This window comes from Mastomys coucha, unplaced genomic scaffold (assembly GCF_008632895.1).
Source record: "Mastomys coucha isolate ucsf_1 unplaced genomic scaffold, UCSF_Mcou_1 pScaffold9, whole genome shotgun sequence".
Lineage (NCBI taxonomy): Eukaryota > Metazoa > Chordata > Mammalia > Rodentia > Muridae > Mastomys > Mastomys coucha.
Genome location: NW_022196915.1, coordinates 12,540,508 through 12,554,546, shown reverse-complemented (window position 1 = coordinate 12,554,546; position 14,039 = coordinate 12,540,508). Strand labels below are relative to the sequence as shown.

Below are 14,039 nucleotides of genomic sequence, written 5' to 3'. Positions count from 1 at the left end.
ACAGCACGTACTGGTCAAACACCCTTTTAGCTCCACCAGTCCATGGAGAAGAGGGTAGGGATGGGTAGGCTAGCAACCCTTCCAGTTTAAACAGAGGGTAAGAACTTGCCCATGCTTCGGAATCCTGATTTCTTTCTCTCTTTTGTCCCATCTTGCAGACCATAGAATAGAGTCCTCGGGTGTGAAGGAGGCAGAGACTGGAGCCTTACATGAACACTCTCTCCTACTCCAGTTCCAAGGGTAGGCAAAGCTGCCAGTTTGGGATGAGTAAGGGAATCAGGGTCTGGTTAGGAGCAGTTACTGCCTGACTCCAGCAAGTCCCTTTCCTTGCCTGGGTCACAACATTCCCTCTTGTTAAAGTGTGTATCTGGGCAGGGAGGCACAGGGAGAGGTCTGGCTAAGCCTTTTGGCTGAGTACCCATTCTCTGGTTCCCTCCTGTCACTTCTACCCACAACACCATCCCACAGCTCATGTTATCTCAGGAAATTTGTAGTATTTGTCTCCAGCAGCCATCTGGGGCTGACCTCAGGCCAGCTAGCTGCTATCCAAACAAGCTGCCCATAGGTTGCTCACATTTACTGATCATTTACTGGGTACAGAGACCACATGTTGAGCAACATGTGCTGAGGACAGAGGGAACCAGAGACATACATACCCATAGAGGCCACCCAGACTTCGAAGGAGCCCAATCTTACTATCCTCCCATCAGTCTATCTCTCAACCACAGAATATCTCCCTACCAACTCCTAGTCATGTACTAGGCTCTAGATAGGAAATGCAAGGAGGGGGAGGGGAGAAAGAAGCAGAGGTCATCGCTTAAAACAAATACCCTTCTGGCATCAAAATCATTCTGGAGGCCAGGAAGAGACCAGAGTCTCTAAGTAGGTATCAGACCCTTAGTCTCAAGGTGGGAATGGTGGTTACCTGTCTGACCTCTACATCAGTCTGGCTCTGCAATTCATACTAGGGGGAAATATCATTGTTTGTGACACCAAAGGGGTGACTTCATCCAGAAAACTGGGGAGACAAATAAAGCCAAGAGTTGCTGGGCATCTCAGGATCTCCTCTGGGCTCCCCAACTGCCTGATGTGCAGTTGGAAGATATTACTTATGTATCGGTAATTAGTAAAACTACTTTGTGCTCATGACAGGTTACAGACACACACCTGCCCAAGAGCTATCTGGATTTGCAAATGAAAGACACACACACACACACACACACACACACACACACACACACACACATACACGTTAATTTTAAATATGCCTGACTCTCGCTCAAAGGCAGAGCAGTTCTAATCCTTCACTGGGCTAGCATACATTTCCTTCTAGTACTCCTGGCTCAACACCTTTTAAATCTATGCTTTATCCTTGCTGTCCTATTACCTTCTGGGCAATCCCTCCCGTAGGGCTGCTTTCCCTTTCCATCTACATTTTGAATGCATTTTTTTCTGCAGCTCTAAATCTGATCCCTCTCCCTCTGAGACGTGGCAATCTCTCTTCTTTCCGTCCTTCCAGTTCCTAGCCCATGCCAATCTAGAAGTTCCACTTCTGTCTCTTTCCACACAGCAATTGGCCGTTGGCTCCTTATTGATCAATCAAAAACCACTTGGGGACAAGGACCTTCAGTGTTTGGACATGCAGATTTTGGGGGCAGGATTATTTCAAAGCATTAGAACCAATCCCCAACATACCCATCTTTTTAAAAACACATTATTTTACTTTGAATATGTGCACGTATGTGTGAGTCTGCGATGAGGTATGGTTTATGGTCATGTTGAGTTTCGTGCCTAAAGAGACCTTGGAGTTGGAGGTTTTGGTGGCTGTGAGCCAGCAGACAAGGGCACTGAAAACCAAACTCAGGTCCTCTGCAAAAACAATACTTGCTGTTAATGGCTAAGCCATCTCTCCAGCCCTTCTCACTTGTCTTTATAAACTCTGAGAAAGGTGGTTTCAAATCCTAACCTAATTTTTAGGAACTCAAAATCTTTCGCAGAAATGTAGAGATGTTGCGGTGTTTTGTCTTGTTTTAGACAGGGTTTCATGTAGCCCAGCATTGCAGTAAATAATATCTAGGGGTTTTTACCCTACCTTAGGTCATTTAGTTCCCAAACAAAAGACATAAAACCTTTATATTTATAATAAGCCTTAAAGCATTAGAGCTGGGCAGATACCAACCCTCTATGCTATTTTGCCTACTTCCCTGTGGTGATCCCCAAGATATCACCTGTCATATTCTGCCTGGACCACTTCTACTCCAACAGACTGGCCCTCAAGGCCATGGGTTCACAATCCACCTACCCTTGTTGACTTCCTACTTTCTTCTCCCCTTCTCCCTCAATAGTCCCTGCCTCAGACCCCAAGCGTGGTAACTGAAGCCCCACCTACCTTTCTTCTGCCTAGCTACAGGCTATAGGCATCTTTATTAGCCAATTACTGATAGCAGTAGATGATTAATTCACAGTAGCAGTACCTGCCCCAGTGTTCTGGGTTCCCAGATGGAACACACACACACGTACACACACACACACACAGAGCTTTATATTTTAATATACCTTAAACAGCTCAATGGCTCAAATTTCCCGTGGCTAACACTCCCCCCACTCCAATATTCCTGAGTTATTACTTACTAAAATCTATGTTCCATCTTTGCTGCCCTAGACCCAGTGGGGCCCCTCTGGAGCCGCTCTTCCTCAGCTCTTACATGATTGGTATGCTGTCTCTTGTGCACCTCTCAGGCCTGCTTCTTACTCTTTTCCTGGCCTGGTGATTTTAAATCTTCTTCCTCTCTCAGTCCCCTTGCCCGAGAATCCTAAAGTCCTGCCTGTCTCCCTGCCCAGCCATTGGCTGCTGGCAGCTTTACTTACCAATCAGAACCAACTGGGGGCAGAGACCTTCAACATCTTACATGCAGATTCTTGTGCAATTTTGGGAACCCAGTTAACACGATACAAGTGTCAGACCAAATCCACAACACTTGGGGGGCAAGGTTTTTACAACAAAAGATGGTATGCAGCTGGATCTGCTCACCTTGAAGCAACCAGAACTTGGGGTACAGAATTTAGCATTTGAATACAGAGCAGCACCAGATCAATCCACTACAGCCCAGGCTAGCATCAAGCTCACTATGCAGACAAGGATGACCTTGAACTTCTGATCCTCCTGTCTTAAGTCTCATCTCCCTGATGCTGGGATTTCAGACATGTGCCACTACATCCAGCTTATAGATACGTCTTGAATGAAGAAGTATATTGGGATTTTATTAGCATACGTGCTGTCATTTGAATTAGTAACTGCCAATTGTTTGATAGTCGAACTGGTTCAAAACATGGAGATCAAAGAGTCTCTCTTTGACACAGGCTAGCTCTCTGTCACACTGAAAGCCATTCAATCCAAGCATCTACAGATGTGCTGAGGTGTCCTGACTTGGTGGCTGGTTGGCTGGGAGACAAAGGACCTTCCTGAAACAGCTTCTATTTACTGAACTCATGCTTCCATTCAACAAATACCCAGCATAAATATAATCATTCCCATATTACAGAGAACACAGACTGGTTGGCAGAGGTGAGGTGGCTCATCAGAAGTTTTCTGGCATTCGAACACTAGGTTCAACTGGGTCCAGGGCCAAATGAAGTGGAGGTGACTTGAGTCCCCACAAGGCAGTCAGTTCCTCTGAGTTGGCACTGAGAGGTTGGGCCTGGTTCTTGGGTCCCAGGATATGAGGCAGCACACACCATTCTAAGACTATGAGGTGAATGAAGGCTTCAGGATCCGGGGAACCACTGGCTAGTGCGGGCTCCTCCAGGAAGATGTGGGTTTCCGAGATCTTCTAGGCCAGGGTCGTGGAACCCCTTCAAGACGCTAGGGAGAGCTGGAGTTGGAGCCAGGGAACAGGAGAGAAAAGCTGAGGCCAGACAGGAGTAGAAACAGGAGAAGTGAAAGAGATGGGGGGCCGAGGGGGGAAGGGGAGCCCTTCCTTGAGCAGGAACCCGGGGCCCCCCTCAGCGCAGGCTGTCCGCAAAGCGATTCTGCAGATGGAAGGAATTAAGTGTGAGGGGGAGGGTCCTATGGTGATAGCGCGAGGAGTGTGTGTGTGTGTGTGTGTGTGTGTGTGTGTGTGTGTGTGTTTGAGGGAGGAGAGGGAGACAGAAGGAAGCTTCAAACGAGACACGTTTAAAGTGTCGTTAGAGAACATCGATACAGTCACAGAAATATAATCGGACTAACAGCAAGAGGAGGGACTGGGAGAAGGAAAAGGTGCAAAAAACCCGAATTAACTAGAGAGCTCTTGGGAAGTGATGGGAACCAGCATACAGTAGAGCCGACTGAATGTTTGGGCCCAATTGATTCTGAGTCCCGGGGCTGGGAAGCCGAACTGACCTGGGCGAAGGGGGAGATTCAGGAGGGGCCGCTCCTGGTGTGGGGGTCGGCGGGGTGCTACATGTGCCGACCCGCCTTCTTTCTTGTCTTGCCCCTCCCCTACATCCATATTCAATGAGCCAACCAATGGGGGAGCGAGGACGGGGGCCGAACCGGCCGGGGTGGGGCGGGGTCTCTGTGGAACCCACCCTAGGAGCGGTACCCGGAGGGGTCAGCGCAGAGGCAGATAGCGGATCCCCGGGCGGGGCGGGGCTCGCAGCGGGGCGGGGAGGGGCTCGCAGCGGGCGGGGCGGGGCCAAAAGTTTCCTGCCCAACTTTCTCTGCCTCCTTCCTCCGCCCGTGCGCGCCCACTGCTGCAGTTCGGGGAGGCGGCGGCGGCGGCGGCGGCGGCGGCTGCTGCGGGCAACGCGCGGGGCGCGGGGCGCGGGACGCGGGGCGGATAGCCGTCGGGGCCGGGGCGGCTGGCAGTGGGCACAGGCTCCCCGGTGCCCGCCCCTCCGCCGGGAGGGGGGCGAGAGCGGGCGGCCGGGGAGGGGCCGGCACCGCCACGGCAAAATGAGCTTGCTGTCTGCCATCGACACGAGCGCCGCCTCGGTGTACCAGCCAGCCCAACTACTCAACTGGGTCTACCTGTCGCTTCAGGACACGCACCAGGCTAGTGCCTTCGATGCCTTCCGGCCCGAGCCGCCCGCCGGCGCCGCGCCCCCGGAGCTGGCCTTCGGCAAGGGCCGCCCGGAGCAGCTGGGTTCTCCCCTGCACTCCAGCTATCTTAACAGCGTCTTCCAGCTGCAGCGCGGAGAGGTGGGTGCCCCAGCGCGCGCCAGCCCGGCGCCCACCGCTTCAGGCCTCTCTTCTATCTGTTCCGCTCTTCCTGGCATGGCCCAGGCCGGCCCCGCATTGCCCGGCTCGGCTTGGCTTGGCTTCGATCTGCTCTGCCAAACTTGCCGCCCGAAGTCCCTGGGGCACCGGGAGCGCGTCACCTCCCGGCAGAGCCGCCCGGAGCAGCTCAGGCCTGGGCAGGGCCCTCCCGCCCCCTCTCCGAGTTTGGAGCCCTGCTCCTAGTAAGCAGGCTCTGGGGTGTCTCCGGATTCTCTTCAGACTACCGGGGTGCGGCTAGGGCGTGGAGCCCCTTCCTAGTCTTTCCTTCGCCCAACCCTATCAACTTTTCTGGCTGCCACCCGCTGGTACAGAGGGTTGCAGAGCGTGCTCTGAACTCCTCTGAAAGGGCCTAAAAGAATTCTTCCACCGTCCTCCATAGTTCTTAACCTGGACGACTCCCTGGCAAGCAGTTGCTCTTCCAGGGGCTTTTTCTCCTGTTCCCACCACTTGGGAACCCCTAGATCCACCCTGCAGCTGCTTGCCCTCCCCCAGGCACATAGGAAGTGGTTTTTGAGGGCTTGACCTAGCAGACTGTTCTGTCCCCTGCCTTCCCAGGCTGGAAGGAAATGAAAGGGAAATCCTTGGGGGTGGGGGGGGCGGTTAGGCTGTGGCGATGGGAGGGCTCCAGCTGCCTAGTGCCTTCTCCCAAAACCTGGGATGTGTTGCAAAGGCTGCCTGTTCAATGGATTCGGTTACAAAGTCTACTGGAGAGTGCATGTTCCCAGCTAGATAAATACACAGGTGGCCATGACCTCCCAGCCCCCTTTACGTGTCTTATCCAGAGCCTTCCCAGAATCCATCTACTAATGGCACCCCACACCCGTTTGTTCCATTTTGGAAATTGCCAATAGCCTCTGTGCCTTTCCCTGCCCCCCCACCCTCCCCCGTGGTTTCCCTCTGCTAAAAGGTATAGGGATGCACACAAGGGGTCACTTTCACCTCTGACCTAGAGGTGACTGGGAGTAAGGTCTGTATATGTGGGGTATGCTGGGTTTGTCAGGAGATCACCCTTTCTGGTCTCAGGTATGTGTTCAACACTGCTATGGTTTATGGGAGGACTCACAGACATGTGAAAGGCTAGCACCCCCAAGGCTGCCCTGCTGCCCTGTGGAATAGAAGGGCTGGATATGGGGGCAATACTGGAAAGGTGCCTGCAGAGCCTGGGGAAAGCATGCCAAGGCTCTTTATAAACCATAACACATGCTCTCTGCCCCTGGCTGGGGTCTTCCTTTCTTGTGACAATTTGTTGTCTTTTGGGGAGCTGGCTTTAGGCTTTGGAGAACCGTTTGTGGAGTATTTCTTTACTGGCTGGGTGTTTTCCATTATTATTATGTTTCCTCTCTTAGCAAACATTTGTTGAGTTTTACACAAGGACGTGGTGAGGGGCCCGGGGCTGGGGGTGGAGGGAGGGAACATAGACAATACATGTGTGAGAGGAAGGTGAGTGACGCAGGGCTATCATGGCTCATAGTTAGATAGAGGTGCACTCTAGGGAGATGACCATGACCTAGGGGTCTCATGACCCAGCAGAATCCCTAACGAGCCTTTACTAGACTCCCTCAGCTCCCACCCCAGCATTACCTTATTCCTTACATGTGGTCTCTGCTCCTGTCTTTGGAAATTTCAAGCCTCCAGGACCCCAGCTGTGGTTCAGTGAGACCTACCCCCTACCACTTCATTGCTGTGTTCCTCAGGAAGGGGCCCAGTGTGGGAGGTGCTGGAGCAGTGGTGGGGGAAAGGAGTTCTCATCTCTCTGGGCCTCGCCTTTCCCATTGAGTAGATTGAATCTCAGTTGTGTTAGAGGCTGGGGGGTGTACATAAACAAGAGAGAGTATCTGCCCGCAGCCAGCCTGGGCCGGGGAGATCAGAGGGGCTTTTCACACTTTAAAGGCTTATGGCTTCCATGGAGGGCTGGAGAGCTGTGCCTGCCGACTTCCAGAAGGCTCTCTTGGGTTCTGGCTCTCTCTTCCTCACCTCCTAGCTCTCAACTTCTTAAACTCTCTCAAACCCCCAGCGGTGTTCTTGGGGGCTTAGTTGGTGTCCTGATATGGCGAGAAGGTGAGAAACTCCCTCCCCATCCAGTCAATGCCACCTCTAAGGGGCCGGTTGCAATGGCAACAAGTTCTTTGTCACAAGAGTGAACTTTAGGAAGGGACCCAGGGTCTATCCACAAGCATTGCCATTCTGTTCAAAGCCTGGCAGGCCCGGTGGCAGTGCCTGTGGATGTGACTTGCATGCTGACCGCTGACCATAGCCCGTCTGCACCAGCCCCCGTGCCAAGAGCCCACCCCCTCCCGCACCGCCCCCAGGCTGCTCCCTCCACAATAGCAAAACACCATGAATGCAGCTGGCATTGGGGGAGGTGAGGACACGGGGCCACAGAAGCCTATTGTACCCCTGGAACCTCAGCCCTGAGAGCTGAAGATAAGCCAAGGGTCCCGAGTAACCCTCTGGTCCTGGGAGCAGAGAGAAAAGTGGTCGAGTTTATATGCAAGTGCAGGACAAGTTCCAGGAGGTGGCCTTCAGGTGGAAGTGTGTTAAAACCCTTCTGGGTTCTGAAATGAGGTCTGGTAAATTCGGCTTTCAGAAATGGCATCTGTGTTCACAGCTGGATGTCTTCAGGGGAGGGGGGAAGAGCCTCACTGGCTAAGCCCCTCTCTCCAGGTGCTCCAGGAGGGGGTTGGGCTTAGGAGTCGAGTGGAGGAGGAGGGTGGACTGCGTGGATCTTCCTTGCCAAATTCTGTTTGGAATTTAAATTCCCAGCAGTGTAGACTCCACAAATTCCACTTCTGGAAAAGTAGAGTTAAGCATTACCTCTTGGACCCTTGGAGGAGTTCTCAGAGCTGGCCCTGGCAGGCTTTTAATCCCACTCCTGCCTCGGCAGGGAAATGAGGCTGCCCCATGTCACTCAATTCAGATTCTCAGGACAAGTTTCCCTTTTTCTCTGAGAATAGATGTAGCCTGGAAATGCGACTCCACTGTGGAATGACCACCCCGCCTTTGTGCATGCTGGGAGAAATGAGGGCTCAAACAGGCTTGGAAAGCACAGATTACTCACCGTCATCCCTTCGTTCACAGTGCTCTCCAGCATGGTAAAGGCTCAGAGAAGGCCTGTCATTCAAAACGTGCTGTCATTCAAAAGGCGCTAACGAGTCTTCACCCCAACATCTAGACTTAATTCAGCCAGAGGTCGGTTTTGGCTCAGGATACGGGCCAGTGTTCTTCCGACCGTCTCCAGGTCCGAGGATGTTCCACTGAGTTAGCCATGCAGTCTCCTGGACTGCAAAGCTCTAAACTTCAGGAAGCTCTTCTTGGTGACATAAAGTGGGGAGATCCCTGGGTTCGTACATCACTTTCCACACAGTACTACAGACCCCACGTTTTACAGATGTGGCTCACCCATTGCAGACTTGTTAATGGCGTGAAGGGACTTCAGCCCTTTAGCACAGCGATGGCAAGGAGAACACATAGGAGGAAAAAATAGAGGGTCTTGTACAAGATTCCAGATGGAAGAAGTGGCTCGTGTCTGTATTCCTAGCATAGGAGGATTGCCATGAGTTCAACAAGGCCAGCCTGGGCTCGAGTAAAAAACCCTGTCTCAAAAAACAAAATAGGGATGGCAAGAGGGATGGATGAGTAAAGGCTCCTGCCACCAGTCCTGACCACCTGAGTTTAACCCCTGGGTTGCACATGGCAGAAAAGGGAACCAACTCCTGCAAGTTGTCCTCTGACCTCTATACGCGTGCTGTGGTGTGTACCCATAAGCACACACAGCTAAATAAATAAGTGCAAGCATTAAAAACAAACAAACTAAAGTCCCCAGCCTAGACAAATGTAGGGAGTTTGGATGAAAAGCTACCTGTGCCTACAGTACATATGCAGAGGTTCTCCAGTGTGGACGTGTGGAGCAAAGTCACTCTACTCCCTAGCAGGGGGCTAAACTTGACTCCCATAGTCTCTGTGGGGTGGGAGGCAGGCAGCTCGAACCTGGGAGGAATGTCCCAGAGGTGTGACTAGGGAGGAGTCCCCAGATATCTGACCCCTTCCCCTGGGGTGCTGGACAGTAAGTAACTCAGGCAAGGAGGCTGACCTTTGGGAGAGGTTGTCGCGAGCAGGTCGACTCTGCTCGGTTAAGTTGACTGTATAGGTCTGCGCTCAGAGGGAGACCATGCCTTGAGCCATATAAATCAGGTGTGGGGAGGGCAAGGGCATCGGCAATAAATGACTAGTGGCCACAGAAGTCCACAGTGGCCTAGATGGGGACTAGTAAGCAGTAAGCTGCCCTGCTTTGTTTTTTGAGGCAGGGCCTCACCTTAGCCCAGGCTACCCTTGAACCTAGGGTAATTCTCCTGCTGAGCCTCCCCAGGGCTTGGAGTAACGCATGCACCACCACCTACAATGGGACCATGGACAGCAAGGCCCTAAAATGTAGTGCCTTGTTGTTTCCATAATCTAGAGAGCAAAGCAGAGGTCTAGATGACTCAGATCATGAGCAGAGCTAGATCTAAATCAATTCTGCGTCCCAGCCTGGAGCTATGTCTGTAGCCTGTGTTACAGCTGGTCTCCAAGCTAGTTCTTACCTGCATCTTCCTCAGGCTCCTGTGTATACCAAGCACTGGGACTTCCTATCAAACCACAGTGCCTCAGATGTTTTGTCTAGATCCAAATCTTTTTTTTTTTTTTTTTTTTTTTTTTTTTTGAGACAGCCTCATGTAGACCAGGTTGGTCCCAAATGTGCTCCATAGCTAAGGATGACCTTGAACGTCTGATCTCTCTGCCTCCACAAGTACTGGGACTACATCATGTCTGGTTTAGGTGGTGCTGGCTATCAAATCCATGGCTTCTCATATGCTGTGCAAGCACCTTACCAAGAGCCACACCCTCAGCCCTGGACCCCAACTCTTTTGAAGAGTCATGGCTCTTGTGTGGGTACTGGGTTTCCTAATACGTTCCTGCTCTGACTGGCCTGATTTAGGGGACACAGAGAAGAAAAAACATACTTTCCTATTTTATGCCTATTTTCCTTCCTGGGGGCAGTTGCCCTGTTGTCCAGAAGAGGAGGTTGCACTCAGAGACCTAGGGATAGAACCAAGCATGTGCCACTGGATCTGTTCCTTAATACTCCTCTCCCTCCCTGCCTCTCCCCCACTCTGTGTATGTGTGTGAGCATGTGTGCATGTGCGTGTGTGTGCATGTGCGTGTGTGTGCATGTGCGTGTGTGTGTGTGCATGTGCGTGTGTGTGTGTGTGTTAATGTCTTCTGTCACTCAGTCCTCCTTTGGCTATACTGGTTAACTTGTAATTTCTGGAAGCACCCAGCAGTCTCATGTGTCCAAGCCTTTTTTTTTTCCCTTAAATATTTATTTATTTATTATATGTAAGTACACTGTAGCTGTTTTCAGGCACCCCAGAAGAGGGCATCAGATCTCATTACAGATAGTTGTGAGCCACCATGTGGTTGTTGGGATTTGAACTCAAGAGCCTTCGGCAGAGCAGTCGGTGCTCTTAACCACTGAGCCATCTCTCCAGCCCCATGTCCAAGCCTTTACACTTGCTGTTGAATCTACCTGTGATATTCCCAGCCCCGTCCCGATGGACAGATTCTAAGGCATTTCCTTATAGTACAAATGGATGTCTCTGTTGGGAGTCATGGGGTGGCTGCTTTAAGGAGCAGTTCTCCCTCCGCCTGCTCTAACAACATGGGCTGTGGTGGCCAAGGTGTGATGCTTTAGGGCAAGCTGCAGGCTTGGCAGCTGGGCGGCCACACACTGTGCGATGGTAGTGTCTCTCCGTAGCTCTGTTGTTGGACTTGGGAGTATGAATCCTACTGCTGATGCTCAGTCAGTAACTGGGCCATAATGGATGCTCAGCTCATTCTACTAGATGGGTAGGGGTAGGGCAGATGACTTGAAACCTGCTCTCTCTTCTGTCTTCAGCCCTGTGATGAAGTAGGTGGTCTCCCTGTCTCAACCTCCTATGTTATCTCAAGGGACGAGTGTTTATTAGTAGCTAGATTAATTGCAAGGGGCTAACTTAGGAGATGGTGGAGCCCTATCCCTAGCCATGTCCTGGTAGTAGCTTAAATGTGCAGATGGCCCTTACCTCGTTTGGTCATTAGCACCTGTGAGAATCTTAAGGCATTTGGAGTCCCTGGTGTGAGCCTAGTACACATGTCTGCCCATGACTTCACAGTTTGTGGATCTTCACAGTGGATCCCAGCTCCAGGCCTCTGCTATAGAATATGGCCTCAGTCGTACCTTGGACTGGCTACAGTCCTGCTGAGCCCTTGGTTTTTCAGATTCATGCTTTCTGCTTTTGCTTGACAAGTGTGTTTCACAAGTGTAAGGCACAGGGCCCCCAGTGCTCTTGTGCTAGCTAGGAAGTGGGCAAGGAGTCATGACCCATGAGAACTCTCAAGTGAGAAGTAACCCTGGGTTGGGGGCCAAGACCCTGAGGTGGGGATAGAGTATTTCCTTGGCTCTAGGTCTGCTAGGCTCTATCTAGCATCCTCTGTGTACTCCACCAAGCCCTGGTCCCCATTTCTCTCAGCCCACTTCCTTCATCTAAAAGAACTAGATGTGACCATTAATTAGTCTAGGATCTTCTATTGAGCATCAACTTTGTAGGGAGAACTATCTTACATGTGAAATGCGAGCAATGCCCAGACTGGCAGAGGGTCATGATCTGTCTTGGCCAGTTCACGGAAACAAGAACATGGGCAGAACTGTGTGTGATGGGGGAGGGGAGGCTCAGTTACAGTGTGCTTCATTTTCCTGTGGCCCACTTCTCACCTATGCATACTGTCTCCTACATCCCAACCCAGCGTGCACCCTCCTGTCTGTGTGCAGAGGATGAATATGTGAGCCATTCCAGGTGGGCCCTAGGGACCCTACAGGTCTCTTAGAAGAAAGGGTGTGGTCACTGGTGATGTGAATGGTTTCTTATTGCAATGTGTGCGTGCGTGTGTGTGTGTGTGTGTGTGTGTGTGTGTGTGTGTGTTGGGTGAAGAGGTGAGGGGCTAGGTGGTTTTAGGAGATAAGAAGATAGTTGTGTGGCTGATGAAAGGAACCCCATAGAACTAGGGCTAGAATCGAACTCTTTCCTCTAAGACTATTTTGGGGTTAGAGAACAGAACATTGAGCATCTCTATCTGTCTGATGTCCCTGGGGTACCTGGCCTGGCTCTGAGCACCTCCTTCGAGTTGACCTTGCCTATGTCTGTGTGTTTTCCTGGCAGAGTCTGTCTCCTTCCTGCCTGCTACCCTGCTAGCCCTGCCGGAACGATCTTTATGGTTCAGACTTCCACTCTGTCTGGGCCACTCTCAGAAGTGTCTGCCCACCAGCCCAGTGGCTACCATTCCCCTCTTGCCTGTGGTACCTTGTGATAGCCCTGCAGGAGAGTCCACCAGGACAGGCTTTTCTGGAGAGAGAGGGACACAGCCTTGTGACCCTGTGCCTCTGCCCCTCAGAGTCTACAGCAGAACTGCCTTCCCCAGATTCCAACCCCCTCTCAGAGACTAGAGAAGCTGGAAGCGCATCTTCCACATCTTCCGCAGTACCAAGGGGCTTGACGTATGACGTCACACCCGATGTTGTCCCCTGGCTCCTTTTTTGATAGGTGGAGCTGGGCCTTAGAGGCTGTGTGTGGGTGAAATGTAACACTGGCCAGCACATTTCGACTCTGTTGCCTTGGGCAAAGTTACTAAGTCTTTTTGAGTCTCAGTTTCCAGCTCTACAAAAATGAGATTGGTGCTCAGATAAATGATGTCTTAGCAGTCAAGGGGAACCAAGAAAAAGGAAAGATTCTGTAGAGTGTACAAGAACAACTAGTAGCCAGAGCAAACCAGAGTCTTATAATCTACTTTTCCCTGTCAGACCCTCAAGAACCTTGGAGAAGATTCCAGTGAGTCTGATGCTGTGTCTCCTCACATGTGGTAGAAGGATCCCATGCTTCCTACCAGCTTCTGGGACTCCTGACGCAGGATGACAGTGCAGCCCGGAGGCTTACATCCATCACGTAGTGGGGCTGCCCTCCCTTGAAGAGCAGGGCCTTCAGAATGCATGCATCTCTGCTCTGCTTGCTGGCCCTGCAGCACAGTAGATTGCTGATCACCCTTTATATGCCAGGACTAGGATACCTTTCAGAATCTGGTGTCTGAACCCAGCAATGCTGTACTTGCAGGGACAGTCAAATTTGCCTTTTCTCCCTTCTGTTCTAAGAAAGAAAGCCCAACCTACACTCTGCCTAGACCCTGCAGGCCAGAAAACAGCCAGGACTTACCTTTCACCTCTGTGGCCAGAGCTCAAATAGGGCTTTAGAGAGAGGAAATGGCTTTCTGACCTCCCCAGCCCTCCCTGACAAGGCAACTTGAACTCTTGGCTCCCGGTTCCAACTGGGTCTTAGCCTCTGCAGCCCTCAGAACCTCGGTTTCTCTACTAATAGCATGGGAATGTGGTTGAACCATCTGACTCCTCCTGGATTCTCAGTTCTGTGTGGTGTTTGTCTTGGGCTGGTGCTCGAGGTAGAACGCTGTGGCAGTTATGAACACAGGCTGGGGACAGTGGAGGCCAGGATTCTGGGAGAAGGACTTTAGCCTTGCTCTGTCCATGGATCTATTAGGGAAGGCTTATCTGTGACCCTTGGTGGCATCTGGAAGGATTGAGCTGCCAGGGAGGGTATGGGAGAACTCTGGCTGTTTGGAGATGCCTGAGGGTCTGTCGTGAGTCTAGGAGTATGGCCACAATCCTGTGGAGAGGACTCTTTTTTTTTTTTTTTTTTTT

General features: G+C 51.6%; 1 protein-coding gene across 1 annotated transcript in view; it reads left to right on the top strand.

Annotated features, from left to right (window-relative positions):
- Nucleotides 1–4,710: 4,710 nt before the first annotated feature.
- The window catches only part of Zcchc24 (zinc finger CCHC-type containing 24), a 54,549-nt gene continuing 45,220 nt past the window's right edge, over nucleotides 4,711–14,039 (top strand). The window contains exon 1 of the mRNA XM_031361115.1: nucleotides 4,711–5,182. Coding sequence (XP_031216975.1) covers nucleotides 4,937–5,182 — 246 coding nt within the window. The 5' untranslated portion in view covers nucleotides 4,711–4,936. The remainder of the gene's footprint in view (nucleotides 5,183–14,039) is intronic.